This window comes from Scyliorhinus torazame, chromosome 8 (genome assembly GCF_047496885.1).
Source record: "Scyliorhinus torazame isolate Kashiwa2021f chromosome 8, sScyTor2.1, whole genome shotgun sequence".
Lineage (NCBI taxonomy): Eukaryota > Metazoa > Chordata > Chondrichthyes > Carcharhiniformes > Scyliorhinidae > Scyliorhinus > Scyliorhinus torazame.
In genome coordinates this window covers 25,796,709-25,824,627 of record NC_092714.1, presented here as the reverse complement: position 1 = coordinate 25,824,627, position 27,919 = coordinate 25,796,709, and the positions used below count along the sequence as shown (strand labels likewise).

Sequence of the window (27,919 nt, the reverse complement as noted above, 5' to 3'; positions counted from 1 at the left end):
ATCAGTGTCATCAAATTTTGTCACTGGGTTGGGGATAGGGGGCCTCTAAGGATCACAGGGTGCATCCCCAAGATCGCAGGGATACCAGGTATTACTGGATTGTCTCCCAACATACTGGAGGCAACCAGAAAACCCTGACCCAGCTAAAAGTAGCCAACTCAGCACAGTGCCAAGGTCCAAATATCTGCAGCCTTCCTCGTCTATAGGAGCTGGAGAATGTACTGGAGTTAATTTGCAAGGAAGTTCATGTTTCCACCTGTTCTTTTTCCTCAGATTGCAACCGATCGACTGGCTAACCAGATTCCCTTGATAATAGGCTATTACATTCTGCAAGAGTTTGCCTCCAAGTTACAGGTTGAGATGCTTCAGATTCTTCAGGAGAAGGATCACATTGACGAGTATCTCCATGAAGAGAGAAACACCGCTGAGAAAAGGAAGAACCTCAAAAACAGATTGGCGCGGCTGACACAAGCCCAGGATCACCTGGCCAAGTTTTGTTGAGAGTCGTCGGAAATCGAGAAGCTTGCCAGATTTCACCTAGCTCTCTTTCAAGTTGGAATGGTAAAGCTGAGAGCTGAAAAGCATTATTACGGAGAGTAATCCCACTTCCCCATCAGAAGACATAGCGGTGAGGATCCTTTAGAGTCTCACTTTAATATGCATTTCTCGAGGTACCCGAGGTGTTGGGACTTATCCCCTTCGCCTCGGAGATCTCGGGCGAGCGCCGTTTGGCACTGGTCTCCACAAACGGGGACCAGACGGAAAGGCATTCGTGGAGGTCTCCCAAGAGGATCGGAGGCCACCAGATGGAGGGCCTTTACAGGGTGGTACCCTGTGTCATGTGAGAGTACCTTTAAGCAATGGGTGTTTATTACTGCAGTGATGTCAGAGAGTGGGTGGAGCTGGGCTGTCTGTCAGCATTTTACTTTTGTTTTAGTCTGTTTGCTGCAGGGTGTGTTTTAGTTTCATTTTCAGAGCTGGATAGCTGCAGTCACAGCCAGAAGGTGTATTAGAGTCTATTTCTGTAAGCTAAAGACTGTAAATCAATCTTGGTGATTTAAAACTAATAACAGTAGTGACTTTAACCTGATGTGCTTCTGGTGAAAGATGTTTTAAGTCTTATGAATGTTAAAAGGAAAGCTTAAAGGATTACTTAGTGTTGTATTCTTTGGGGGTTGTATTTGAATTGATGGTTGCTAAGATGTTCACTGTATGTTTTATAAAGGTTAACTTGAGTTCATAGAATAAACATTGTTTTGCTTTAAAAGATACGTTTCCATTTCTGCTGTACCACACCTGTAGAGTGGGCCGTGTGCTCCCCATACCACAATCTATTAAAAGTTGTGGGTCAGGTGAACTCCATGATGCACTTTGGGGTTCTCTAAACCCTGGCCCATAACACCTGGCACTGGCAGCCCAGCACCCTGGCAGTGCCAACCTTGCTCGCTGACATTGCCACCTGGGTGCCAGCCTGGCACTGCCAAGGTGCCCAGGTGACACTGCCAGCTGGGGGGGCGGGGGCTGTGGGGAGGGGAGGGGATCCTCCCATAGTGTGTTGGGGCTTGGAGGGGGTCAGGGGCCGCATCGGGGTCTCATAAATCTCTCGTTATACTGAGGAGTTCCGGCAATAATACGGGACGGGAATTGAACCGGCGCTGCTGGCATTGTTCTGCATTACAAGCCAGCGATTTAGCCCTCTGTGCTAAACCAGCCCCATGTGTAGAAAGTGTAAGGCAGGTGTAGAAAACAAGGTTGGGGCTCTGTGCAGCTTCGGCCGCACGTTCCCCACTGAGGCCCCTTATTTATCGCGAGTGCCGTTTTATCGCCATGTGTTTCTCAGGGAACAGCAGCAAGGCGCACTCGCTGTGGGACCTTGTTCCCATTTAGTTGAATAGCGCCCAGCATCAGCAAACTGACCCATCATGAATAGAAGCATTTTCAGGAGAAGGTGGGGGAAGGGAAGAGAATGAGCCACACCAAAACCATCTTTCTCAACATATCTCTTGATATATTTTTAAATAAAGACTAATTTTAAATAGTCGTTTGCTGGTACAGGACTTAAGTATTGCTGAACAAAATAGCTATTTTTTATTGGAGCTTTACGGTTTGCACTCACTGCAAATCCCAAGTATAACGAATGTAAAGTGAACGGCAATTTATTCAGTCAAACTCAACATATTTTTCTCTCTGCTGTGAATTGCCTCCCTTTATATCATCGTTTCTTTTTGTATCCTCACAACCTTCGCGCGTTTGAAAGGAAAGAATCAGCTTCAAGTTTTAATGCCTTCGAAAATGCACCAATTGGCAGAGGTTGTTCTACTTTCTTGTTAACTATTGTTCATTAAAAGAATGGAAATGTCAAAGATGTGTTGAGTCTTATTTCTAAGTGGAGGGAGAACCCATGTGGATGAGGTGTATGTTTTCATACCAATCGTCCGTGTAACCCCAAGAGAAATGCAGAACCACCATCTTGGAAGCCATAATGTTGGCAATGTACGGACAACTGGCTCAAAAGAAATGCAGGTATCAGCAGTAATAGCAACAATCAGAAAAAGTCACCACACGTTCCCTGACACAGTCTGCAGTGGGTTTATCATTGCTGGCCATACCCGTGGTTAATTGTGGGGGGGGGGGGGGGGGGGGGATGGGGGAAATCCAACAACAGAAAATGCTCATTGACACAGGTTTGGCAGTGATCTTCGTTCACTTGGAGGGTTCACCATGCGGGGAAGCCCAACAGCTGCCTCAAGGCGACCCAGTGAGTGGGTGGGGAGGCACACAATATGGGTCTGCTCTGCCTTGGAGTAGGCCTGGTCGGGCCTCCACGTGGATTCTTCCTTCCATCCTCCGGTAGGGACGGGCCCTGGCAGTAATTGCTGACCCTAAAGCTACCACTGGAGGGATTAACCCTCTGGTCGCCAGGGCCTTCCCACCTGGGCATTGCAGAAAAGTGGTTTCTTTTCCTCCTCTCCTTGTAGTCTCAGCAGGAAAAACACCTCGCCCCACCCCGCTCTCTCAAAACTGTCACCAGGTTGGTCTGCCCAATGCAGAAGAAACCCCAGTGTGAGCAGAAAATTCAGTACAACTGAGTTGAAAGAAGCACAAATGAAAGTGCTTTATCCAGAAGGAGTGGTTGAGGCCATGGAGGGTGAGAAGAGAGGGGGTAACGGGGCAGGTATTACACCTGCAAATGCATGAGAAGGTGTGATGGGATGGGGTGCATTGTTGTGGATGATGGGAGTGGAACAGGGTGTGGAGGGAACAGGTCCCTTCGGAATGTTGGTGGGAGGTGAAGGAGGATGTGTTTGTCAGAGAGATCTAGGTGTACAGGTCCACAGGTCACTGAAAGGGGCAACACAGTTGGAGAAGGTAGTTAAGAAGGCATACAGCATGCTTGCCTTCATTGGCCGGGGCATTGAGTATAAAAATTGGCAAGACATGTTGCAGCTGTATAGAACCTTAGTTAGGCCACACTTGGAGTATATTATTCAATTCTGGTCACCACACTACCAGCAGGATGTGGAGGCTTGAGAGAGGGTGCAGAAGATATTTACCAGGATGTTGCCTGGTTTGGAGGGCATTAGCTATGATGAGAGGTTGAATAAACTCGGTTTGTTCTCACTGGAACGACGGAGGTTGAGGGGTGACCTGGTAAGAGGTCTACAAAATTATGAGGGGCATAGACAGAGTGGATCGTCAGAGACTTTTTCCCAGGGTAGAGGGGTCAATTACTAGGGGGCATATGTTTATGGTGCGAGGGGCAAGGTTTAGAGGAGATGTACGAGGCAGGTTTTTTTACACAGAGGGTAGTGGGTGCCTGGAACTCGCTGCCGGAGGAGGTGGTTTCATAGATTATCATCGAATTTACAGTGCAGAAGGAGGCCATTCGGCCCATCGAGTCTGAACCGGCTCTTGGAAAGAGCACGCTACCCAAGGTCAACACCTCCACCCTATCCCCATAACCCAGTAACCCCACCCAACACTGAGGGCAATTTTGGACACTTAAGGGCAATTTATCACGGCCAATCCACCGAACCTGCACATCTTTGGACTGTGGGAGGAAACCGGAGTATCCGGAGAAAACCCACGAACACACAGGGAGAACGTGCAGACTCCGCACAGACAGTGACCCATGCCGGGAATCGAACCTGGGACCTTGGAGCTGTGAAGCAATTGTGCTAACCACCATGCTACCGTGCTGCCCATTTCACAGAGACATGGCTCGCCCCTGCCTCACCGGACTGCGCCATACAAACTGAAGGCTTTTTAATACACCGGACGGACTGGACGTTGTCACCAGGCAATGCAAAGGATGAAGGGGTTTGCCTCCTCATCAACTGCACCTGGTGCTCGGATGTGGCGATAGGGTGGAGGTGTGGGCTTGGGTAGGGTGCTCTTTCAAGGAGCCGGTGCAGACTCAATGGGCCGAATGGCCTCCTTCTGCACTGTAAATTCAATGAAACAGAGCATAAAGCAGTCTCTTCCCTCTGAGAGGTGAGTTTAGCGTTAAGTTCGTCCAGCTTGTTTCCGATCGCTTGGACGTTTGCCAAGAGTATGCTGAGGAGAGGAGACTTTAAGCCGTGTTGCTTTTGTCTCACCTGCAGACCATCGCATCTCCCGCAATTCCTTGATTGGCAGCTGCTTCTGGATGGTCCTGGGAGAGGTCTGACATTGTGGAAGGTAGGTGGTTGTGTCTGGCAGGGTGCTGGGTGCTGGTTGCAATTTTGATGTTTGCAATCCGGTCAGGCAAGGATTGGTCTACCTTGCAGCATGTTTGGGTCCTCGTGCGGGTTCTCCGCCTTTTATGCGGTCTTTAATCCGGGTTTGGGTCGCAGACAGGGGCTTCCTGGGTCAGGTTGCGCCGGGTCCCGTGTTCTGCTCCAGCGTTGGTGGTCTGGTCCGGCGTTCCTGGAGTTGGGCCTTGAAGTAGGCCTGGTCGGGCCTCCACATTCTTCCTTCCATCCTCCGGTAAGTCGGGTCGCTGGGCGGGCCTCTCCAGGTTGGGTCGGGCTGAGTCTTGTGGTCAGGGGCTGGGTTGGGTGCTCCGGCAGCTAGATCGGGTGATCCGGGGGCTGGCGTCGGTTCTCAGGCCGGGTCGGGCTCTCCGAGGGCCGGGTCAGATCCAAATCGAGGTTGTGGTCAGACCTCCAGTTTGGGCCTCTTCAACTTCCAGGTCGATGGTTGTAGGCATCCTGCCGGGTCGGGTCATCTGATCCAGTCCTGCTTCAAGAAGACCACCATCATACCAGTGCCAAAGAAGAACTAGGCAACGTGCCTCAAAGACTATTGTCTAGTGGCCTTGACATCGATCATTGTAACGTTCTTCGAGAGGTTGGTCATGCGACGCATTAACTCCATACTCCCAGAATACCTTGATCCACTGTAGTTCGCATACCGCCACAACCGGTCCACAGCAGACGCTATCTCCCTGGCCCTACATTCATCCCTGGAGCATCATGACAAAAAGAACTCCTACGTCAGAGCCCTATTCATTCACAGCTCCGCCTCCAACATCATTATCCCAGCCAAGCGCTTGTCAAAACTCCAAATCCAAGGACTTACCTCTGCAACTGGATCCTCGACTTCCTGACCCATAGACCACAATCAGCAAGGATAAATAACAACACCTCCTCCACGATAGTCCTCAACACTGGCGCCCCACAAGTACTTATCCCCCTGTTATGCTCCCTATAATTTGGGTCCAATTCCATCTACAACTTTGCTGATGACACAACGGTAGTGGATCGGATCTCGAACAACGATGAGTCAACGCACAGGAGGGAGATAGAGAACCTAGTGGCATGGTGTAACGACAATCTCTCCCTCAACGCCAGCAAAACTAAGCAGCTAGTTATTGACTTTAGGAAATGAAGTATCGGCTGGAGATTCAGCCTGGATTGAAATGGGAGCAGAGGCCTGGGTGGAGGCTCGATTCGGGGTTGTTGGCAGATTGAGGGTTTTGCGATAAAGTGTGGGCTGTGGTTAAAGATTATGTCGAATTGAACCAAAACGGGGAGGTATCGGCGGCCACATTCTGGGAAGCACGAAACGCGGTGGTCCAGGGGGGAGATTATCTTGTACATGGCACATGCGGATAGGGAAAGGAGGGAGGAAAATGAATGGCTAATGAACAAGATAGTTGAGATAGATAGGGCGTGCTTGAGGGCGCCCACCACGGAGGGATTGGTGGGGAAGAAACAATTGCAGGGGCAATTCAATAGGTTGACGACGGAGAGGGCAGCAGGACAGCTGCATAGGGCAAGAGTGGTGCCGTATGAATACGGGGAGAAGGCAAATCAAATGTTAGCACACCAGCTACGAAGGCAGGCCTCGTCCAGGGAAATATTGAAGGTACAGACTGGGGCAGGGGTGTGGGGGCGGAGCTGGGGAAGATAAATAAAGCATTTCGGGATTATTAGAAGGAGCTATACAGGGTGGACCTGTGGGGTGAAGAGGGGGACACGGGACGGTTTTTAGATGAACTGAAGTTTCCACAGTTGAAGAGGCAGGTACTAGAGGAGCCCTTGGGGCTGAGGGAGTTATTGGACAGTATAAGGGGTATGAAGTCGGGGAATGTCCCGGGGCCTGATGATTACCCGGCGGAATTCTATAAGGAGTCTGTGACGCACCTGGCACCACATCTCTTGGGGGTGTTTAATGAGGTGTTGGAGAAGGGGGAGCTGCCGGAGACAATGATGCAGGCAACAATCACATTGATACCAAATAAGGGAAAAGACCCGTTGGAATGTGGGTCAATTAGGCCATATCTCTGCTGTGAAAGTGCTGGCTAAAGTTGGTGGCGGGAAGGATGGAAAGTTGTGTCCCGGGGGTGGTCGCGGAGGCCAGACAGGTTTCGCAAAGTGCAGGCAGCTTTCTAGGAATATAATGAGGCAGTTAAACGTGATCGTGACCCCGCTGGGAGCCCAGGTACCCGAGGTAGTGGTGTCCATGGTTGCAGAGAAGGCATTTGACCGGGTGGAGTGGCGATACCTGTTTGAAGTCCTGGGAAGGTTTGGGTTTGGGCCGAAGTCTGTGGCTTGTACGTGGCACATATGGCGAGTGTGCAGACCAACGACATGGCCTCACAAATCTTTGAACTGCACAGGGGAACAAGGCAGGGGTGCCCCCTGTCGCTGCTGTTGTTTGCACTAGCGATAGAGCCTCTGGCATTGGCTCTTAAGGCATCAACAGAGTGGCGAGGGATTACGGGGGGATGAAGGGAGCATTGGGTATCGCTATGCACGGATATATGTTTCGGACCCGCTGCAGACATAGAGAGCATCCTGGGCCTATTGGGGAATTTGGGGCGTTCCCGGGATAGAAGCTTACTGTCGGGGAAAGTGAAGTGCTCCCGGTGAACGGGTTGGGTCGGAGAGCCAATCTAGGGAGGGGGGGGAGGGGGGGGGAGATTGTATGTATAATATAATAATAATCGTTTATTGTCACGAGTAGGCTTCGATTAAGTTACTGTAAAAAGACCCTAGTCGCCACATTCCGGCACCTGTTCGGGGAGGCTGGTACGGGAATTGAACTCACGGTGCTGGCCTTGTTCTGCATTACAAGTCAGCTGTTTAGCCCACTGTGCTAAACCAGCCCCTTTTCGGAAGTGGAGAGAAGAGGGGCTGGTTAAGGTGAGGGATCTGCACCTAGACGAGGGGTTTTCCAGGTATCGAGGAACTGAAGAAGAGCGTAGAGCTCACTAGAGGAAGTGAGTTTAAGTACCTGCAGGTGATGGAAGGTTTGGAAAGAGTTCCCCAGGTTGCCGAGGTACACCCTGTTGGAGTGACTGCTGCTTCCAGATGTGGAATGGGAGGACAGGATCAGAGACATATACGGGTGGCTGGGAGATCAGGGAGGTGAGCAGGTGGTGAAAATTAAGGATAAGTGGGAACGGGAGGTGGGAAGGGAGATTAACTGGGGAGACTGATACAGTTCAAGGTCGTACACAGGTATATGACTTGGGCAAGAATGTGTTGGTTCTCCGAAGGAGTGACAGATGAGTGTGAGCAGTGTGGGCAGGGACCAGTGAATCAAACATGTATATTCTGGGGCTGCGAAAAGTGGAGAGATTCTGGGCGGGAGTGTTTGTGGCACTAACAGGATCGTGGGGGATGAGGTTGAGCCGGACCCTTTGGTGGCGGTATTTGGGATAGAACATAGAACATAGAACATAGAACAATACAGCGCAGTACAGGCCCTTCGGCCCACGATGTTGCACCGAAACAAAAGCCATCTAACCTACACTATGCCATTATCATCCATATGTTTATCCAACAAACTTTTAAATGCCCTCAATGTTGGCGAGTTCACTACTGTAGCAGGTAGGGCATTCCACGGCCTCACTACTCTTTGCTTAAAGAACCTACCTCTGACCTCTGTCCTATATCTATTACCCCTCAGTTTAAAGTTATGTCCCCTCGTGCCAGCCATTTCCATCCGCGGGAGAAGGCTCTCAATGTCCACCCTATCCAACCCCCTGATCATTTTGTATGCCTCTATTAAGTCTCCTCTTAACCTTCTTCTCTCCAACGAAAACAACCTCAAGTCCATCAGCCTTTCCTCATAAGATTTTCCCTCCATACCAGGCAACATCCTGGTAAATCTCCTCTGCACCCGCTCCAAAGCCTCCACGTCCTTCCTATAATGCGGTGACCAGAACTGTACGCAATACTCCAAATGCGGCCGTACCAGAGTTCTGTACAGCTGCAACATGACCTCCCGACTCCGGAACTCAATCCCTCTACCAATAAAGGCCAACACTCCATAGGCCTTCTTCACAACCCTATCAACCTGGGTGACAACTTTCAGGGATCTATGTACATGGACACCTAGATCCCTCTGCTCATCCACACTTTCAAGAACTTTACCATTAGCCAAATATTCCGCATTCCTGTTATTCCTTCCAAAGTGAATCACCTCACACTTCTCTACATTAAACTCCATTTGCCACCTCTCAGCCCAGCTCTGCAGCTTATCTATATCCCTCTGTAACCTGCTACATCCTTCCACACTATCGACAACACCACCGACTTTAGTATCGTCTGCAAATTTACTCACCCACCCTTCTGCGCCTTCCTCTAGGTCATTGATAAAAATGACAAACAGCAACGGCCCCAGAACAGATCCTTGTGGTACTCCACTTGTGACTGTACTCCATTCTGAACATTTCCCATCAACCACCACCCTCTGTCTTCTTTCAGCTAGCTAATTTCTGATCCACATCTCTAAATCACCCTCAATCCCCAGCCTCCGTATTTTCTGCAATAGCCTACCGTGGGGAACCTTATCAAACGCTTTGCTGAAATCCATATACACCACATCAACTGCTCTACCCTCATCTACCTGTTCAGTCACCTTCTCAAAGAACTCAATAAGGTTTGTGAGGCATGACCTACCCTTCACAAAGCCATGCTGACTATCCCTGATCATATTATTCCTATATAGATGATTATAAATCTTGTCTCTTATAATCCCCTCCAAGACTTTACCCACTACAGACGTGAGGCTCACCGGTCTATAGTTGCCGGGGTTGTCTCTGCTCCCCTTTTTGAACAAAGGGACCACATTTGCTGTCCTCCAGTCCTCTGGCACTATTCCTGTAGCCAATGATGACATAAAGATCAAAGCCAAAGGTCCAGCAATCTCTTCCCTGGCCTCCCAGAGAATCCTAGGATAAATCCCATCAGGTCCCGGGGACATATCTATTTTAAGCCTGTCCAGAATTGCCAACACCTCTTCCCTACGTACCTCAATGCCATCTATTCTATTAGCCTGGGGCTCAGCATTCTCCTCCACAACATTATCTTTTTCCTGAGTGAATACTGACGAAAAATATTCATTTAGTATCTCGCCTATCTCCTCAGACTCCACACACAATTTCCCATCCCTGTCCTTGACTGGTCCTATTCTTTCCCTAGTCATTCGCTTATTCCTGACAAACCTATAGAAAGCTTTTGGGTTTTCCTTGATCCTTCCTGCCAAATACTTCTCATGTCCCCTCCTTGCTCGTCTTAGCTCTCTCTTTAGATCCTTCCTCGCTACCTTGTAACTATCCATCGCCCCAACTGAATCTTCACACCTCATCTTCACATAGGCCTCCTTCTTCCTCTTAACAAGAGATTCCACTTCCTTGGTAAACCACGGTTCCCTCGCTCGACGCCTTCCTCCCTGCCTGACCGGTACATACTTATCAACAACACGCAGTCGCTGATCCTTGAACAAGCCCCACTTATCCAGTGCGCCCAACACTTGCAGCCTACTTCTCCACCTTATCCCCCCCAAGTCACGTCTAATGGCATCATAATTTCCCTTCCCCCAGCTATAACTCTTGCCCTGCGGTGTATACTTATCCCTTTCCATCATTAACGTAAACGTCACCGAATTGTCGTCACTGTCCCCAAAGTGCTCTCCTACCTCCAAATCCAACACCTGGCCTGGTTCATTACCCAAAACCAAATCCAACGTGGCCTCGCCTCTTGTTGGCCTGTCAACATATTGTTTCAGGAAACCCTCCTGCACACACTGTACAAAAAACGACCCATCTATTGTACTCGAACTATATCTTTTCCAGTCAATATTTGGAAAGTTAAAGTCTCCCATAATAACTACCCTGTTACTTTCGCTCTTATCCAGAATCATCTTCGCCATCCTTTCCTCTACATCCCTAGAACTATTAGGAGGCCTATAAAAAACTCCCAACAGGGTGACCTCTCCTTTCCTGTTTCTAACTTCAGCCCATACTACCTCGGAAGAAGAGTCCCCATCTAGCATCCTCTCCGCCACCGTAATACTGCTCTTGACTAGCAGCGCCACACCTCCCCCTCTTTTGCCTCCTTCTCTGAGCTTACTAAAACACCTAAACCCCGGAACCTGCAACATCCATTCCTGTCCCTGCTCTATCCATGTCTCCGAAATGGCCACAACATCGAAGTCCCAGGTACCAACCCATGCTGCCAGTTCCCCTACCTTGTTTCGTATACTCCTGGCATTGAAGTAGACACACTTCAAACCACCTACCTGAACACTGGCCCCCTCCTGCGACGTCAAATCTGTGCTCCTGACCTCTATACTCTCATTCTCCCTTACCCTAAAACTACAATCCAGGTTCCCATGCCCCTTCTGCATTAGTTTAAACCCCCCCAAAGAGCACTAACAAATCTCCCCCCCAGGATATTTGTGCCCCTCAGGTTCAGATGTAGACCATCCTGTCTGTAGAGGTCCCACCTTCCCCAGAAAGAGCCCCAGTTATCCAGAAATCTGAATCCCTCCCACCTGCACCATCCCTGTAGCCACGTGTTTAAATGCTCTCTCTCCCTATTCCTCATCTCACTATCACGTGGCACGGGCAACAACCCAGAGGTAACAACTCTGTTTGTTCTAGTTCTGAGCTTCCATCCTAGCTCCCTGAAAGCCTGCCTGACATCCTTGTCCCCTTTCCTACCTATGTCGTTAGTGCCAATGTGGACCACGACTTGGGGCTGCACCCCCTCCCCCCTAAGGACCCGGAAAACACGATCCGAGACATCACGTACCCTTGCACCTGGGAGGCAACATACCAAACGTGAGTCTCTCACGCTCCCACAAAATCTCCTATCTGTGCCCCTGACTATAGAGTCCCCAATTACTAATGCTCTGCTCCTCTCCCCCCTTCCCTTCTGAGCAACAGGGACAGACTCCGTGCCAGAGGCCCGTACCCCATGGCTTATTGGAGAGGCCGGAGCTGATGGCAGGGAGGAAGGCTGACATCATGGCTCTTGCCACTCTGATTGCCCGGTGAAGACGTCTGTTGGAGTCCCGGCCTGGCTGGGGATTGACATGACTTTCTTTGGCTGGAAAAGATCAATTACGAAATAAGGGCTTCAACGGAGAGCTTTGAGGCAAGGTGGGGTTGTTTGTGGCTGTGATTGAGGAGCTGTTCATCGTGGGGTGGGTGGGTGGAGGGAGGAGGGGATGAAAAAGGGAAAAGTTTGTACAAACTGTATCGTTGTGTGTTGGGAAGTTTGTTCTCTGAATTGTTTATGTTTGGTAACCTTTTATGCAAGTTTGGAATAAGATACATTTTTTTTAAAAGGAAGTGAAGTATACACGCACCCCTGTCTACATCCATGGTTGGAGATGGTCGACAGCTTCAAATTCGTAGGTGTGCACATCACCAAAAATCTGTCCTGGTCCACCAATGCAGATACTACAACCAAGAAGGCACAATAGCACCTATACTTCCTCATGAAACTAAGGAAATTCGGCATGCCCACAGTGACTCTTACCAATTTGTACAGATGCACCATAGAAAGCATCCTATTTAGCTGCATCATAGTCTGGTATGGTAACTGCTTGGCCCAAGACCGTAAGAAACTACAGAGTCATAAACACAGCCCAGTCCATCACGCGAACACGCCTCCTATCCACTGACTCTGTCTACCACCTCCCGCTGCCTTGAGAAAACAGGCAGCATAATCAAAGACCTTCCCACATCAGTCATTTTCTCATCCATTGGGCAGGAGATACAAAAGTCTGAGAACACGCACTGACAGGTTCAAAAACAGTTTCTTCCTTGCTGTTACCAGACTCCTGAACGACCCTCTTATGGACTGAACTGATCTCTTCACACATCTCCTCTACGGAGTAGCCCTACACTCCGTATGCTTCACACAATGTCTGTGTCAATGTATTTACATTGTGTATCTATCGTATGTCCTGTGTTTTTTTTTCATGTATGGAACGGTCTGTCTGGACTGTGAAATGAAAATCGCTTATTGTCACAAGTAGGCTTCAATGAAGTTACTGTGAAAAGCCCCTAGTCGCCACATTCCGGCGCCTGTTTGGGGAGGCTGGTACGGGAATTGAACCATGCTGCTGGCCTGCTTGGTCTGCTTTAAAAGCCAGCGATTTAGCCCAGTGAGCTAAACCAGCCCCTGTACGCAGAACACTACTTTTCACTGTACCTCGGTACACGTGACAATAAATCAAATCCATCCAATAAATGCGAACATTGCATTTCCTTCCTAACTGCCGACTGAACCTGCACGTTAACCTTAAGAGAATCTTGAACAAGGACTCCCAAGTCCTTTTGTGCTTCTGCTGTCCAAAGCCTTTCCCCATTTAAAAATAGTCTATGCCTCTATTCTTCCTACCACAGTACATATCCTCACACTTTTCCACATTGTATTCCATCTGCCACTTCTTTGCCTACTCTCCTGGCCTGCCCAGGTCCTTCTGCAGTCTCTTTGCTTCTTCAATATTACCTGTCCCTCTACATATCTTTGTATCATCTGTAAACCTAGCAACAATGACCTCAGTTCCTTCTTCCAGATCATTAATATATATCGTGAATAGCTGTGGTCCCAAAACTGACCCCGATGTAATCCCACTAGTCACCGGCTACCATCCTGAAAAGGACCCCTTTATCCCCACTCTCTGCCTTATGTCGGTCAACCAATCCTCTATCGATGCCAGTACATTGCCCTGAACAACTTGGGTTCTGATCTTATTGAGCAGCCTCCTGTATGGCACTTTGTCAATGGCCTTCTGGAAATCCAAATCTATCACGTTCGCTGCTTTGTCTAACATCCTCATTACCTCCTCAAAGAATTCTAACAGATTTGTCAGGCATGACCTCCCCTTGACGAAGCCGTGCTGACAAAGTCCTACTTTATCATGCACTTCTATGTACTCCACAATCTCATCCTTAATAATGGACTCTAAAATCTTACCAATGACCGAAGTCAGGCTCACCGGCCTATAATTTCCTATATTCTGCTTCCCTCGCTTCTTAAACAGGGGTGTTACATTAGCCACTTTCAGTCCTCTGGGACCCTCCCTGCCTCCAATGATTTCTGAAAGATCACCACCAATGCCTCCACAATCTCCTCACCTATCTCTCTCAGAACTCTGGGGTGCAGTCCATCCGGTCCGGGTGATTATCCACCTTCAAACCTTTCAGCTTCCCCAGCACCTTCTCCTTAGTGATGGCCACTACACTTACCTCTGCCCCCTGACTCTCTTGAAGTTCTGGTATGCCACTGGCATCTTCTACTCTGAAGACTGATGCAAAGTAACTATTCAATTCCTCTGCCATTTCTTTGTTCCCTATTACTACTTCTCCAGCCTCATTTTTCAGTGGTCCAATGTCCATTCTTGCCTCTCTCTTACCTTTTATATATTGAAAAGAATTCTTCCCATCTTTTTTATTAGGCGCTAACAACCGCCTTCAGAGTTCCCACAACGTTCCTCGCTCCTATTGAACTCAATGTCCTCTCTGCTGGCGGAGGACATACGCTCACAGAAACCTTTGTCCGCCAGCAACGCGTGTCCAATCTCCACAGGGGTTACTGATAGGGGCTCGACTCCAACATCACGTCCACAAACTGGGAACATGTGATCAATCACTGACGAGACGAGATGAGAAGGAGTCGAAGATGGCTTTATTACGCAGACTTGTTCCCCAGCAGCACAGTTACAGAATGCGGCTGCTGGGAGAACCTGGACTCTTATACTCCGCCTTACTGGGTGGAGCCAGCAGGCGGCTGATCCAAGCGGGATCCAGTGTCTATCCACCAATAGCCTCTCGGCATCCCAGGGTACCTTAATACCCCTAAGACATACCACCACATTCACCCCTTGTTAAAAAGGAACCCGGTGGGGTAGTGGGTAGTATGGTGGTAGGGGTTTCCAGAGTAGGTACCTAGGATGCCGCTAACACGGCTGCTGTGCTCCGATATTAACTACTTACAATGCCGCAACTTACAATTACTGGGCAACCAAAAAAAAATATTTACAGAGGCATATCTCGTTTCATTATACAGATTCGATGAGTCGAATGGGTGCCCTGGTCGACCTTGCCAATCGTCTTAGCCCCGGTGGTGATGCGGGCGCCGGTTCCGGCCTCTTCGTCTCTGGGAGCGTCACGATGTCTCGTCCCGTTCCAATATCCCTATTTGGGGCCGGGGGAAGGACCAATCCACCTGGAAGGGGGCGGCTGTGGGGTGCGTCGGCGGGAGGGAGGGGGTGATTGGTGTTGGGGGGGTGTGCATGGCTCCAGAGGGGGTCACTGGTGTTGGGGGGGGGGGGTGGTTGGGGCTCCGGCGGGTGCCAGGTCCCGCAGGGAGACCGTGTCCTGTCGGCCGTCGGGGTACACCACGTAGGCGTATTGAGGGTTCACGTGGAGGAGATGAACCCTCTCGACCAACGTGTCCGATTTGTGCGTCTGGCCATGCTTTCGGAGCAGGATGGGTCCCGGGGCAGCCATCGAGGTCGGAAGTGACGTTCCGGAGGAAGACTTCCAAGGGAAGACAAGGAGGCGTTCGTGAGGTGTTTGATTCGTTGTTGTACACAGCAGCGACCGAATGGAGTGGAGGGCGTCTGGGAGGACTTCCTGCCAGCGGGAAACTGGGAGACTTCTGGACCGCAGGGCCAGTAGGACGGTCTTCCAGACCGTTCCGTTCTCCCTCTCTACCTGACCGTTCCCCCGGGGTTTGTAACTGGTCGTCCTGCTCGAGGCAATGCCCTTGCTGAGCAGGAATTGACGCAGTTCGTCACTCATGAAGGAGGACCCCCTATCGCTATGTATGTAGGCAGGGAAACCGATCAGTGTAAAGATGGTGCTGAGGGCTCTAATGACCGTGGCCGGGGTCATGTCGGGACAGGGGATGGCGAATGGGAACCGGGAGTGTTCGTCAATCATGTTGAGGAAGTACGTGTTGCGATCGGTGGAGGGGGGGTGCCTTTGAAGTCCAGGCTGAGGCGCTCAAAAGGACTGGACGCCTTTATCAGGTGCGCTTTATCTGGCCGGTAAAAAGGCGGCTTGCACTCTGCGCAGGTCTGGCAGTTCCTGCAGGCGGTCCTCACCGCCTCGATGGAGTAGGGCAGGTTGCGGGTCTTTACGAAGTGATCGAACCGAGTGACCCCCGGGTGGCAGAGGTCCTCGTGGAGGGTTCGGAGATGGTCCACTTGTGCGTTGGCACACGTTGGGATAGGGCATCGGAAGGCTCTTTCAGCTTTCCGGGACGATACAAGATCTCGTAGTTATTGGTGGAGAGTTCGATCCTCCACAGCAAGATCTTGTCGTTCTTGATCTTGCCCTGCTGTGCATTATCGAACATGAAGGCAACTGACCGTTGGTCAGTGAGGAGAGTGAATCTCCTACCGGCCAGGTAATGCCTCCAATGCCGCACAGCTTCCACTATGGCCTGGGCCTCCTTTTCCACTGAGGAGTGGCAGATTTCTGAAGCGTGGGGGGTGCGTGAAAAAAGGCCACGGTTCTGCCCACTTGGTTGAGAGTGGCCGCCAGAGCTACGTCAGACGCGTCGCTCTCAACTTGGAAGGGAAGGGATTCGTCGATTGCGTGCATCGTGGCCTTCGCGATATCCGCTTTGATGCGGCTGAAGGCCTGGCGGGTCTCTGTCGACAGGGGGAAGACCGTGGACTGGATTAGCAGACGGGCCTTGTCTGCGTAGTTGGGGACCCACTGGGCGTAATAAGAGAAGAAGCCCAGACAGCGTTTCAGGGCATTGGAGCAGTGGGGGAGGGGGAACTCCATGAGGGGGCGCATGCATTCGGGGTCGGGGCCTATCACTCCATTTCGCACTACGTAGCCAAGATTGGCTAGATGGTCGGTGCTAAACATGCATTTCTCCCTGTTGTATGTGAGATTCAGGGCGTTTGCGGTCTGGAGGAATTTGCGGAGGTTGGCGTTGTGGTCCTGCTGGTCATGGCCGCAGATGGTGACGTTGTCGAGATACGGGAACGTGGCCCGCAAACCATACCGATCAACCATTCGGTACATCTCCCGTTGGAAGACCGAGACCCCGTTAGTGACGCCGAATGGAACCCTTAAAAAATGATAGAGCCGCCCATCTGCTTCAAAAGCAGTGTATTTGCGGTCGCTCGGGCGGATGGGGAGCTGGTGGTAGGCGGACTTAAGGTCCACCGTGGAAAAGACCTTGTACTGTGCAATCCGATTGACCATGTTGGATATGCGGGGAGAGGGTACGCATCCAGCTGCGTGTACCTATTGATGGTTTGACTATAGTCTACGACCATCCTCTCCTTCTCCCCGGTCTTTACAACTACCACCTGGGCTCTCCAGGGACTATTGCTGGCCTGAATTATGCCTTCCCTCAGCAGCCGCTGGACTCCTGACCGGATGAAAGATTGGTCCTGTGTGCTGTACCGTCTGCTCCTAGTGGCGACTGGTTTGCAATCCGGGGTGAGGTTCGCGAACAGGGAAGGTGGATCGACCTTGAGGGTCGCGAGGCTGCCGATAGTGAGTGGGGGTATAGGGCTGCCGAATTTAAACGTTAAGCTCTGGAGATTGCACTGAAAATCCAATCCCAGGAGTGTGGCAGCGCAGAGGTGGGGAAGGACGTACAGCCGGTAGTTTTTGAACTCCCTTCCCTGCACCGTGAGGTTTGCGATGCAGAACCCTTTTATCTCTACCGAATGGGACCACGCCGCCAGAATTTTTTTTTGATTACTTGGGTGGATTGGAAGGGAACAGCGTCTTACGGTATCAGGATGTACAAAACTCTCCGTGCTCCCAGAGTCGATCAGGCAGGGGGTCTCGCACCCGTTTACGAATATCGTTGTTGATGCTGTTCGGAGCGTTCGGGGCCGCGACCGGTCCAGGGTGACCGAAGCCAGTCGTAGTTGCTGCACCGGGACATTTTCTTCAGGCCCCGTGTGGCCATCCATCCCGGGGTCCTTAGACATCAGCCAAGATGGCGGCTTCCACGGGTCGCACACGGTCAGTGGTGGGCAAGATGGCGCTGCCCATGGATCGCACGTTGCCGGGGTGGGGGCACAAAATGGCGGCGCCCATCCCTCCCGCGTGGAGTCCGGGACACAAGATGGCGGCGCCCGTTGGTCGCACATGGATCGCTGGGGGGGTTGAGTTTGGGGTTCTCCCCCGGAAACTGCGGCCTGACACACAGCGACGAAATGCCCCTTTTTCCCGCACCCTTTACAGAGGGCCGAGCGGGCTGGGCAGCGCATTCAGGGGAGTTTCTCCTGCCTGCAAAAGTAGCAGCGGGGCCCCCCTGGATGATCCACCGCTCTGGCAGCGAAGGCCTGCAGGGGGGGGGGGGGGCGGGAGTTCGGTCACGGCGGGGGTCCACGGTGCCCAAGGGGCTGCTGCACGGTCGGGGGCGTAGGCGCGGGCGTTCTGTGACGCCACATCAAACGAGTCCGCAAGGGCCCATGCCTCTTTGAGGCCTAGTGTGTCTCTTTCAAGCAATCGCTGGTGAATTTGGGATGAAAGCATACCTGCCACTAACGTATCTCGGACCAGCAGCTCTGTGTGTTCATTAGCCGCAACCGATGGGTAGTTGCAGTTTCTCCCCAGTATCAACAGTGCATCGTAGAATTCGTCCAGCGATTCCCCGGGGATCTGCCGTCTCGTCGCGAGCTGGTGGCATGCGTAGACCTGGTTGACGGGCCGAACGTAGATTCTTATCAGCATCGCGATCACCGTCGGGAAATCTTCCGCATCCTCTATAAGCGTGTAGATATCAGGGCTCACCCTGGCATGCAGGACCTGGATTTTCTGTTCCTCTGTAGGTATGCCAGGGGCCGTTTGGAGGTATCCCTGGAAACACGCTAACCAATGTTTCAAAGTGGCCGCTGCGTTTGCCGCGTGAGGGCTGATTCACAGACACTCCGGCATGATTCGGAGCTCCATGTCCTTAAAAGTTTGCGGCATAAATTATAGCACAATCAATCACTCACGAGACGAGATGAGAAGGAGTCGAACGATGGCTTTATTACACAGACTTGTTCCCCAGCAGCACAGTTACAGAATGCGGCTGCTGGGAGAACCCGGGCTCTGATACTCCGCCTTACTGGGTGGAGCCAGCAGGCGGCTGATCCAATCGGGATCCAGTGTCCATCCACCAATAGCCTCTCGGCATCCCAGGGTACCTTAATACCCCTAATACATACCACCCCACCCCTTCAACCCAGGAAGAAGACACCCGCCCACCATAAAGGCGTCATTCCGGGAGTAGGGCCGATCGACATGGGTCACCCCTTGGTGACTATTTTTGGTGTATGGGACTGTCGGTGCTGCAGACGGGGGTGAAGGTGGGCGCCTTCGCCTTCACCTTGTCAATAGCCCAGAGGTGAGTTCTGCTCAGGAGGAGGTCCCTGATACCTCCCACTGACACGGCCTGGCTGGGTGACCTGGGGGGTTTGTACCTTGAGAAGGTCAAGTTCACCATGAGCGGGTCAGTGGAAGGTTTGTACACGAGATGGCAGCCTTTCAGCCCCCCTTTCAGGGAATTAGTCAGTCAGTTGTCAGGGGAAAGTTTGTTTTTTGCTTTGTAAGTTTTGTTTCCTCATGGAGGGCGGGGGGAGGGGGGCTTATTTTGCAATGGTTTTCCTTTATTTTACAATGTTAGCATGAAAATCTTTTCTGAATAAAAATATATATATTTTTTAATTGCGATTGTTGTCATGGTCACCATTACTGAGACAAGAGTATATTGCACAGCTGACCCTTCCAAGAGGTTCCAGAAACTTCTTCCTGATGGATACTGCTGCCGAAAAACCTTCTCTCACAGGAGTCAGTGGCTGCAGCCTGGTTTACTTTCAGTTTCAATTCATCACAAAACAGAACCGAGTCAAGGATTCGGTTTCCTGGCCAGCCAGCCCTGTGTGAGAGAGGCAGCTCGGCAGAGACAGTCCTTGCTCCTGCAGGAGAGGCGTCGGCAGCTTTATCATTGGGGTGTGTGAGCTCCAGGTTTTGCTGACTGGCTGCTCCACTGTGCTGTTGTTCTGAGGTCAGAGTCTCGAGTTCTCACCCATTTTAGATCCTTTCAATCGCAACTGATTTGTTTCACCTCTGAGCGACACTCCACGTTCACTGTGCAGATCGAGGCATCTCTTTCTATTCGGCAGCCAAATGCAGGTAAGTGGTTCTTAAACCCGACTGAACTGAGTCATTTCGATGCGGTTTGTTGTACAAAAGATTCATAATCATTTCATTCTCCCCCCCCCCCCCCCCGCCCCCCGACACACACACACGTCTGTTAGCGCTGTTTTCCGAATGTGAAAGTTTACATTTTCATGTCACATTATTTCCACCTTTTGTTCCCTTTTAAAACTTGTGTCGTTTTCCGGAAAAGTTGTTGTTTACCTTGTTGCTGTTTGACCTGTTGTTCCTGTGCGATCCTGGCGTCCCAGCAGGTCAGTGAGTGCCTTTGGTTAATGCTGGTTGACATTGAGGCTCTGTCTTATCTGTCGGGTTTTGACAACGTCTCGGTGCCTGTCCAGCTTCCTGCTGCTGGTAAGGATGAGAATTCGAAAGCCTAACCAGAAGGCAATGTGGATCATTAGGCTGGAAGCTGAATGGGAACCTGGTGGGTGTGTGGACCCGGGCAGCAGAGTTTGAGATGGTGTCGAATTTAGAACATGTGGACTGTGGGAGGATGGCCAGGAGTGCACTGGAACAGTTAAATCTAGAGGTAAGCAGTGTCTGTGAAGCTCTCCGCAGCACCTGAGCAGAGAGGGGGACCGGTTGGTGTAATGTTACAGAGGTGAAAATAAATAATCTCAACGCCACAAAGACCCCGGGGGTTTAAGAAAGCGGTCATCCGCTTCCTCGGGATGGTCAGCTTCTTCGGGAAATTCATTCCCAATATGGCATCCCACACCACGGCCCTCCGCCATCTCGTCAAGAAGTCGACGGAATTCCAGTGGCTGCCCACGCATGAAGAGGAATGGCATGAGCTGAAAGCAAAGCTCACCACAGCCCCGGTTCCAGCATTCTTCGACCCAACCAAGGAAACCAAGATATCGACTGATGCAAGCCAGGACGGCATTGGGGCGGTGCTCCTTCAGCGAGATGACTCCTCGTCCTGGGCTCCAGTGGCGTATGCCTCCAGGGCCATGACGCCCACTGAGCAACGGTACGCTCAGATTGAGAAGGAGTGTCTGGGCCACCTGACAGGGATAGTCAAGTTTCACGACTACGTTTACGGCCTGCCAAAATTCACGGTAGAAACGGTCCTCTCGTCCATATAATCCAGAAGAATTTAAATGACATGACACCTCGGTTATAGCAAATTCTTCTTAAGCTACGTTGCTACGACTTCGAACATGTCTACACTCCAGGCAAAGAGCTGATCGTTGCAGATGCCTTATCCAGGTCCATTACCACACCGTGTGAACAAAGTGACTTCATCTGCCACATAGAAGTGCAAGTGCAGTTGTGTGCCACCAACCTTCCGGCCTCTGACGAACGGGTGGTCCAAATTCGTGAGGAGACGGCCAAGGATCCTCTGCTACAACGCGTGATGCAGCACCTTACAATGGCTGGCAGAAGGGACAATGTCCCCAGTTCTATAACGTAAAAGACGACCTGACGGTGGTGGAGGGAATCCTTCTGAAACTCGTCAGGATCGTAATTCCTCAGAGCATGCGGGCTATGGTGCTGGGCCAACTCCATGAGGGTCACATTGGGGTCGAGAAATGCCGACGCAGAGCTCGGGAGATGGTCTATCGGCCGGGCATCAGCCAGGACATTGCCGACACAGTCCTCAACTGCCCTACCTGTCAGAAATTTCAACCAGCTCAACCCAAGGAAACGCTGCAACAGCACGAGATCGTGACCTCTCCGTGGTGCAAAGTAGGTGTAGACCTTTTCCACACCAAGGGGCGTGACTACGTACTCCTGGTTGACTACTTCTCCAGTTACCCAGAAGTGGTGAACTGTCCGACCTCACGTCAAAGGCGGTAATCAAAGCCTGCAAAGAAACGTTCGCCAGGCATGGGATTCCGCTCACGGTAATGAGCGACAACGGTCCTTGCTTTTACAGCCAGGAATGGTCTGATTTTGCACAGTCCTACAACTTCCGTCACGTAACCTCCAGTCCCCACTACCCGCAGTGAAACGGGAAGGCCGAGAAAGGGGTCCATATTGTAAAGCGGTTGCTGTGCAAAGCTGAAGACTCAGGCTCCGACTTCAACCTGGCAATGCTGGCATACAGGGCAACCCCACTGTCCACTGGGTTGTCTCCAGCGCAGATGCTCATGAATCGCACTCTGAGGAACACAGTTCCAGCCATCCATGTTCCAGACCTTGACCACCTCACGGTCTTACAGAAAATGCAGCAGTCACGGGCCCAAAGAAGGCCACATACGATGCTCATGCCACGGATCTACCCGAGCTGGCCCCAACTGATCATGTTCGTGTCCAGTTGCCTGTGGGCGGCTGGTCAGCCACAGCTGTTGTGATCAAACAAGTGGCCCCAAGATCGTTCCTTGTCTGCATAGCTGATGTCTCCCTGCTACAGCGCAACAGACGGGCACTGCGAAGAATTCCGCGCCCGCTACCTGACCGAAGTGCCCCGCCGCCCACGATGCTTCCTCCGGATGTACCCTGCCACGAGGCCACTGATCTCCCAGCAATCCTGCCGGCCCATGCTACCACCGCAATGGCAGCGATCCCGCCTACCCACGTGCAGGCGGCTCCTGATCCACCTCTGCAGCGATCGACAAGAATTCGGAGCCCACCACAAAGACTGAATCTGTAGATTGGACTTTTGTACATTTTGTGACTGCATCGATTTAACCTCTGTAAATATTGTTTCGTTTGCCATGTATCTGCACTATCGACACCTTCCTATGTATATACGTTCATTTAGGCACCTTTTGTATATAGTCAGGCATATATATATATATATATATACACACGCACAAGTTAGTATTTATTTATCTTTAAAATAAAGGCGGGGAGATATAATATCCACTCATGTATATAATGAGATGCAGACAGGCAGTGATTGACCTACAGGATGACCAGTAAGCACACAACACAGTGCAGCCAATCACCAGACAGGACACTACCACTATAAAGCCAGAGGGCACTAGGTTTCCCGCTCTCTCGGGACCCAGCCACTGAGACAGTCAGAGTCCACGAGCTAGCAAGTGCAAACACCATGCAGTAGCTAGTAAGTCTGGTCAGGCTACTACAAGGTCTCCAGTCAGTTCAGTATAGTGTCGACCCACAGCTGAATATGTATATCAGTTCTATCGTTGAATAACGTACAAAGTCTTATAACACCAGGTTAAAGTCCAACAGGTTTGTTTCGATGTCACTAGCCTTCGGCTAGTGTCTGTAGATTGGACTTTTGTACATTTTGTGACTTCATCGATTTAACCTCTGTAAATATTGTTTTGTTTGCCATGTATCTGCACTATCGACACCTTGGATGAAAGGTGATATCAAAACAAACCTGTTGGACTTTAACCTGGTGTTGTAAGACTTCGTACTGTGCTCACCCCAGTCCAACGCCGGCATCTCCACATCGTTGAATAAAACAGTGTTGGATCTTCTCCAGTGTTCGATGTCTGTTTCTAGCTTCCCTGCATCGAGTGCAGTCCACACCGAACCTACCTGCCTAACACATCAGATGGGACCTGCCTTTGAGCAGAGATCCCAGAAGGAGTACGGAGTCAGCTAAGAGGTTGTGATTTATTTTGAAGGACAGAACAGGTTTGCTGAGCTCTAATGCACCCACCATGTATCAAATATCCAACATTCCTGCAAATCATTGAAAGGTCAGATCTCCCGGTGTGCTGGTCATAATTTATTCTGTAACCTGGGGAATGAAACTACTTGGGTCGCTCTGCAGAAAGCTGGCGTGGACTTGAGAGTCCAAATACCTTCCTTCTGTGTCCTATGGGCTGCATTTTACAGAGTGCCACAGACCCCGCACTGCTGGCTGAAAGGTTGGGAGGGAGTCTGTCAACACTTGGAATGGCCGCCCTGCACCAGTTAAGTGGCCAGTGGATTGAGGCTGGACTCTCATTCCTCGGGAAGAGGAGGCTCCACCTGGGAGAGTGGCTGGCCAATCAGAGGGTGACAGCTCTCTGGTACCATCAGAGACACTCTGAGCAGTGGAAAGTTCAGTTCCTGCGCCGGGGGCTTGATGAGGCATTCAGCACGAGAACAGACTTGGTAGCTAAATTATGTGATGTAGCGAGGGGGGGCTTTTGGGGAATGAATGGGTTGGAAGAGGTGAGGGAGGGGGTCAGGGTTTAATAGGCTGTGGGGATTGGGGGCTAGCTCGGGAAACTCAGGATTTGACGGAGCTCTCCAGTGGGCACAAGGAACCGTGACAGGCTGGACACTTGGTATCGACCTCTGGCCATTGGATAAACCCTAGCGGTGGTGACACAAAGCCGTTAGGTAGGCAGCAATTATCCGCTTAAGAGCTTCAGTTGCCCGCCTGGTGGCTGGGCAGCCCAACGACCACCCCCGCCTCAGGTAGAATTGTGTGTGGGGCAGGCCACTGCTAGACTTAACCTGCTGCCCGCCTTCAAATCCACCAGCGGAAGAGCACAATGTCATACCCTGTGACTCTATAATCGAACCGTCAACATAGAGCAACTCATTTCTTGCTCTGTGGAAATCTGTTTTAAAAAATAATTTTATTGGTTTTTCATTTAATTGTCGCAACTTTGCAACATAAAGAAAACACAGTAAAAACAGAATGAAAAAAGGAAAAACAAAGTAATCAGGAATAAAAACATAGGAAACATATATACAGATATGGGAAATGTTAACATTGGGCCCCCAGTAATCGGTTACCACAGACGTACTGTTTAACTATTTACATGTGGGGTCCCATTGTATTAAAACATACCAGGGGCTTGTTTGAGGCAATCCAGGTCCTTCCTCTTGTTGTTGCCATGGTCGCCCCCAGGGTTCTCCCCTCTTTGGTGGCCTTTGGTTCCTCTGCCTGGCTTCCTCTGTGCTCTGGGTGGTGTTTTCCTTCCTCCCTTCTCCAATTCCCCCACCCCCTCCCCTATTCTCTTCCTCTTTTGTCTGTTTCGATTCCCCCTCCCTGCTCCCCCCTCTTATTGGTTGTTGATCATGAACAGGTCCTAATGAAGTCCATGTCATCACAGTTTGTGGCGTATATATTTACAAGTGGCCTTCCAGGACATTGCTAAGCATTACGTCCCGTCCCACGATGTTACCATCTTTGTCGCTGCAAAGTTCGTCCTTTTGCTAAACACCCCTCATCCCCCTCTGCCATCATACCGAAGCATGCTTGGTAGGTCTGTCCGATGCAGCTCTTCCTTACCCTCAGTCAGGGTCCTCCCTCAGGTGTGTCTCTTGAAGGGAGACTAAGTCGGCCCTCAGGTTTATTTAGATGGGCGAAGACCAGGGGCGGGATTCTCCGCGTACCAGCGGGTCGGGCCATTCTGGCGCCGAGGATTGGCGTGAACCACTCCGGCGTTGGGTCGCCCCGAAGGTGCGGATTCCTCTGCACCTTCAGGGGCTAGGCCGGTGCCGGAGTGTTTGGCGCCGCGCCAGCTGGAGCGGAAGGGCTTGGCGCCACGCCAAACGCGCCGATGGGCCGGCCAGCGCGAGTTGGCGCATGCGGGGGTGCACCAGCATGTGCTGGCATCATCCGAGGACTCCGCCAGCCACCCTTCAAGCCATGTCCTGCTGGGATGAACCATGTCCATTTCACGCCGGGACCAGATCTCGCCCCCCATGGAGCCAGGTCCTGCCGGTAAGGACCTGTTGTTATTTATGCCGACGGGACACGCCGAAAACGGGCGGCCACTCAGCCCTCGCGGGGCAGAGAATCGCGGGGGGGGGCGCTGCCAGCAGCCGCTGACCGGCGAGCCGCGATTCCCACCCCCACCAAAACCCCGGCGCCGGAGAATTCGACAGCAGGCGGGGGCGGGATTAACGCCAACCCCCGGCGATTCTCCGACCCGGCGGGGGGTCGGAGAATCCCCCCCCAGGTGAGTATTCTATTGGGGAATTTCCGCCCTCCTGTGGGGTCAGCCATATTTACACGTTGAGGGTACGGGAGTGAAATGGTACTGGCCTGCCCGCCTGATTGAGGGTGGCGGCGAGGGCGACCTCTGACGCATCGCTCTCCACCTGGAAGGGGACGGAATCATCCACCGCGTGCATCGCGGCTTTGGCAATATCTGCCTTGATGCGGCTGAAGGCCTGGCGGGCCTCAGTCGTCAGTGGGAAGATGGTAGCTTTGATCAGTGGGCAGGCTTTGTTTGCGTAGTTGGGGAGCCACTGGGCATAATACGAAAAGAACCCGAGGCACCTTTTCAGGGCCTTGGGGCAGTGGGGAAGAGGGAGTTGCAGGAGGGGGCGCATACGGTCGGGGTCGGGCCCTAGAACTCCGTTTTCCACGACGTAGCCGAGGATGGCAAGTCTGGTTGTGCGGAAAATGCATTTCTCCTTGTTATAAGTGAGGTTGAGGACTTGGGGGGTTTGGAGAAATCTCTGGAGGTTGGCGTCGTGGTCCTGCTGGTCATGGCCGCAGATGGTGATGTTGTCCAAGTACATAAATGTGGCCCGCAGCCCGTACTGGTCCACCATTCGGTCCATCGTTCTTTGGAAGACCGGGACCCCGTTTGTGACACCAAAGGGGACCCGGCGGAAGTGGAAGAGGTGTCCGTCTGCCTCAAAGGCTGTGTAGTGGCGGTCCTCCGGGCGGATTGGGAGCTGGTGGTATGCGGACTTCAGATCCACCGTGGAAAAGACTCGGTAGTGTGCGATCTGATTAACCATGTCCGCTATCCGGGGGAGGGTGTACGCATCGAGGTGTGTGTACCAGTTTATGGTTTGGCTGTAGTCTACAACCATCCGGTTCTTTACCCTGGTCCTGACGACCACCACCTGAGCTCTCCAGGGGCTATTACTGACCTCGATGATCCCTTCCCGCAAGAGTCGCTGGACCTCGGACCTGATAAAAGTCCTGTCCTGGATACTGTACCGCCTGCTTCTGGTGGCGACTGGCTTCCAGTCGGCGGTGAGATTTTTGAAGAGCGGGGGAGGGTCGACCTTAAGGGTCGCGAGGCTACATGCGGTGAGTGTGGGTAGGGGCCCGCCGAACTTCAGAGTTAGGCTCCTGAGGTTGCACTGGAAGTCTAGTCCCAACAGGAGAGGAGCGCAGAGATCGAGGAGTACATATAGTTTAAAATTGGCGTACTCGGCGCCCTGTATCGCGAGGTTCGAGACAGTGTACCCCCGGATCTGCACTGAGTGCGATCCGGAAGCGAGGGAGATTGTTTGAAGTGCGGGGAAGATTTGGAGTGAACAGCGCCTTACCGTATCTGGGTGAATGAAGCTCTCCGTGCTCCCGGAGTCAAACAGGCAAGGCGTTTTGTGTCCATTGACCCGGACGGTCATCATGGAGTTCCGGAGGTGTTTTGGTTGTGACTGGTCGAGGGTGACCGCGCCGAGTTGCAGGTAGCCGGCGTGGTCGGAGGTGATGGGGTGGTCCCAAGATGGCTGCCCCCGTCGGTCGCACGTGTCCGGCGGAGTTGCAGATGGCGGCCAAGATGACGACACCCGTCGGTCGCACGTGTCGGGCGGTGAGGAAGATGGCATCCAAGGTGGCGGCCCCCATGAGTTGCATGTGGTGGGCAGCGTGGGAGACGGTGGCCAAGACGGCGACCCCCGTGAGTCGCACGTGTTGTGCGGGGTTGAAGATGGCTGACCCCACGCACAACACGAGGCCGATGACGCGTCCGGAGGGGGCGGAGCCGGCAGACATGCAGCCACACTGCAGGGCCTGTGGGCCTGTGAGTCCGAGAGTCGGGCCTGCGATTTGGAGGATTTAGACCTGGCCAGGCAAACTTTGGCGAAGTGTCCCTTTTTGCAGCAGTCGCTGCAGTTCGTGTTCCGAGCCGGGCAGCGCTGCCTGGGGTGCTGGTGCTGGCCACAGAAATAGCAGGGTAGCCCCCCGGGTAGGGCGGGTAGCCATGCGGCACAGGCCTGGGGTAATCTCTGGTAAGGGGTCCACGAGGGGATCGCGTGATCGGACGGGAAAGCGTTGAGGCTTTGGAACGCTACTTCTAGGTAGGTGGCTAGTTTTACCGTCTTCTGGGTTGAGGGCACCTTTCGCGAGCAGGCGCTGTCTGACGTACTTGGACC

At 51.9% G+C, this 27,919-nt stretch overlaps 2 protein-coding genes and 1 long non-coding RNA gene across 9 annotated transcripts in view; 2 read left to right on the top strand and 1 right to left on the bottom strand.

Annotated features, from left to right (window-relative positions):
* LOC140427692 (interferon-induced GTP-binding protein Mx3-like) overlaps nt 1-1,267 on the top strand; it is a 56,847-nt gene extending 55,580 nt beyond the window's left edge. For all 5 annotated transcript variants that reach the window (XM_072513195.1, XM_072513192.1, XM_072513194.1 and 2 more), the window contains one exon: nt 274-1,267. In XM_072513195.1, the coding sequence (XP_072369296.1) occupies nt 274-501 (228 nt within the window). In that variant the 3' untranslated portion in view covers nt 502-1,267. The remainder of the gene's footprint in view (nt 1-273) is intronic.
* The window catches only part of LOC140427696 (uncharacterized), a 60,729-nt gene extending 40,350 nt beyond the window's left edge, over nt 1-20,379 (bottom strand). Inside the window, exon 1 of the long non-coding RNA XR_011948588.1 lies at nt 20,129-20,379. This is a non-coding gene — a long non-coding RNA (uncharacterized lncRNA). The remainder of the gene's footprint in view (nt 1-20,128) is intronic.
* The window catches only part of LOC140427693 (interferon-induced GTP-binding protein Mx3-like), an 86,820-nt gene continuing 78,431 nt past the window's right edge, over nt 19,531-27,919 (top strand). For 2 of the 3 annotated variants that reach the window (XM_072513200.1, XM_072513198.1), the window contains exon 1: nt 19,531-19,900. In XM_072513200.1, coding sequence (XP_072369301.1) covers nt 19,895-19,900 — 6 coding nt within the window. In that variant the 5' untranslated portion in view covers nt 19,531-19,894. Of the gene's footprint in view, nt 19,901-23,360; nt 23,554-27,919 lie in introns of those variants that run through there. The other variant, XM_072513199.1, reaches the window with a different exon arrangement.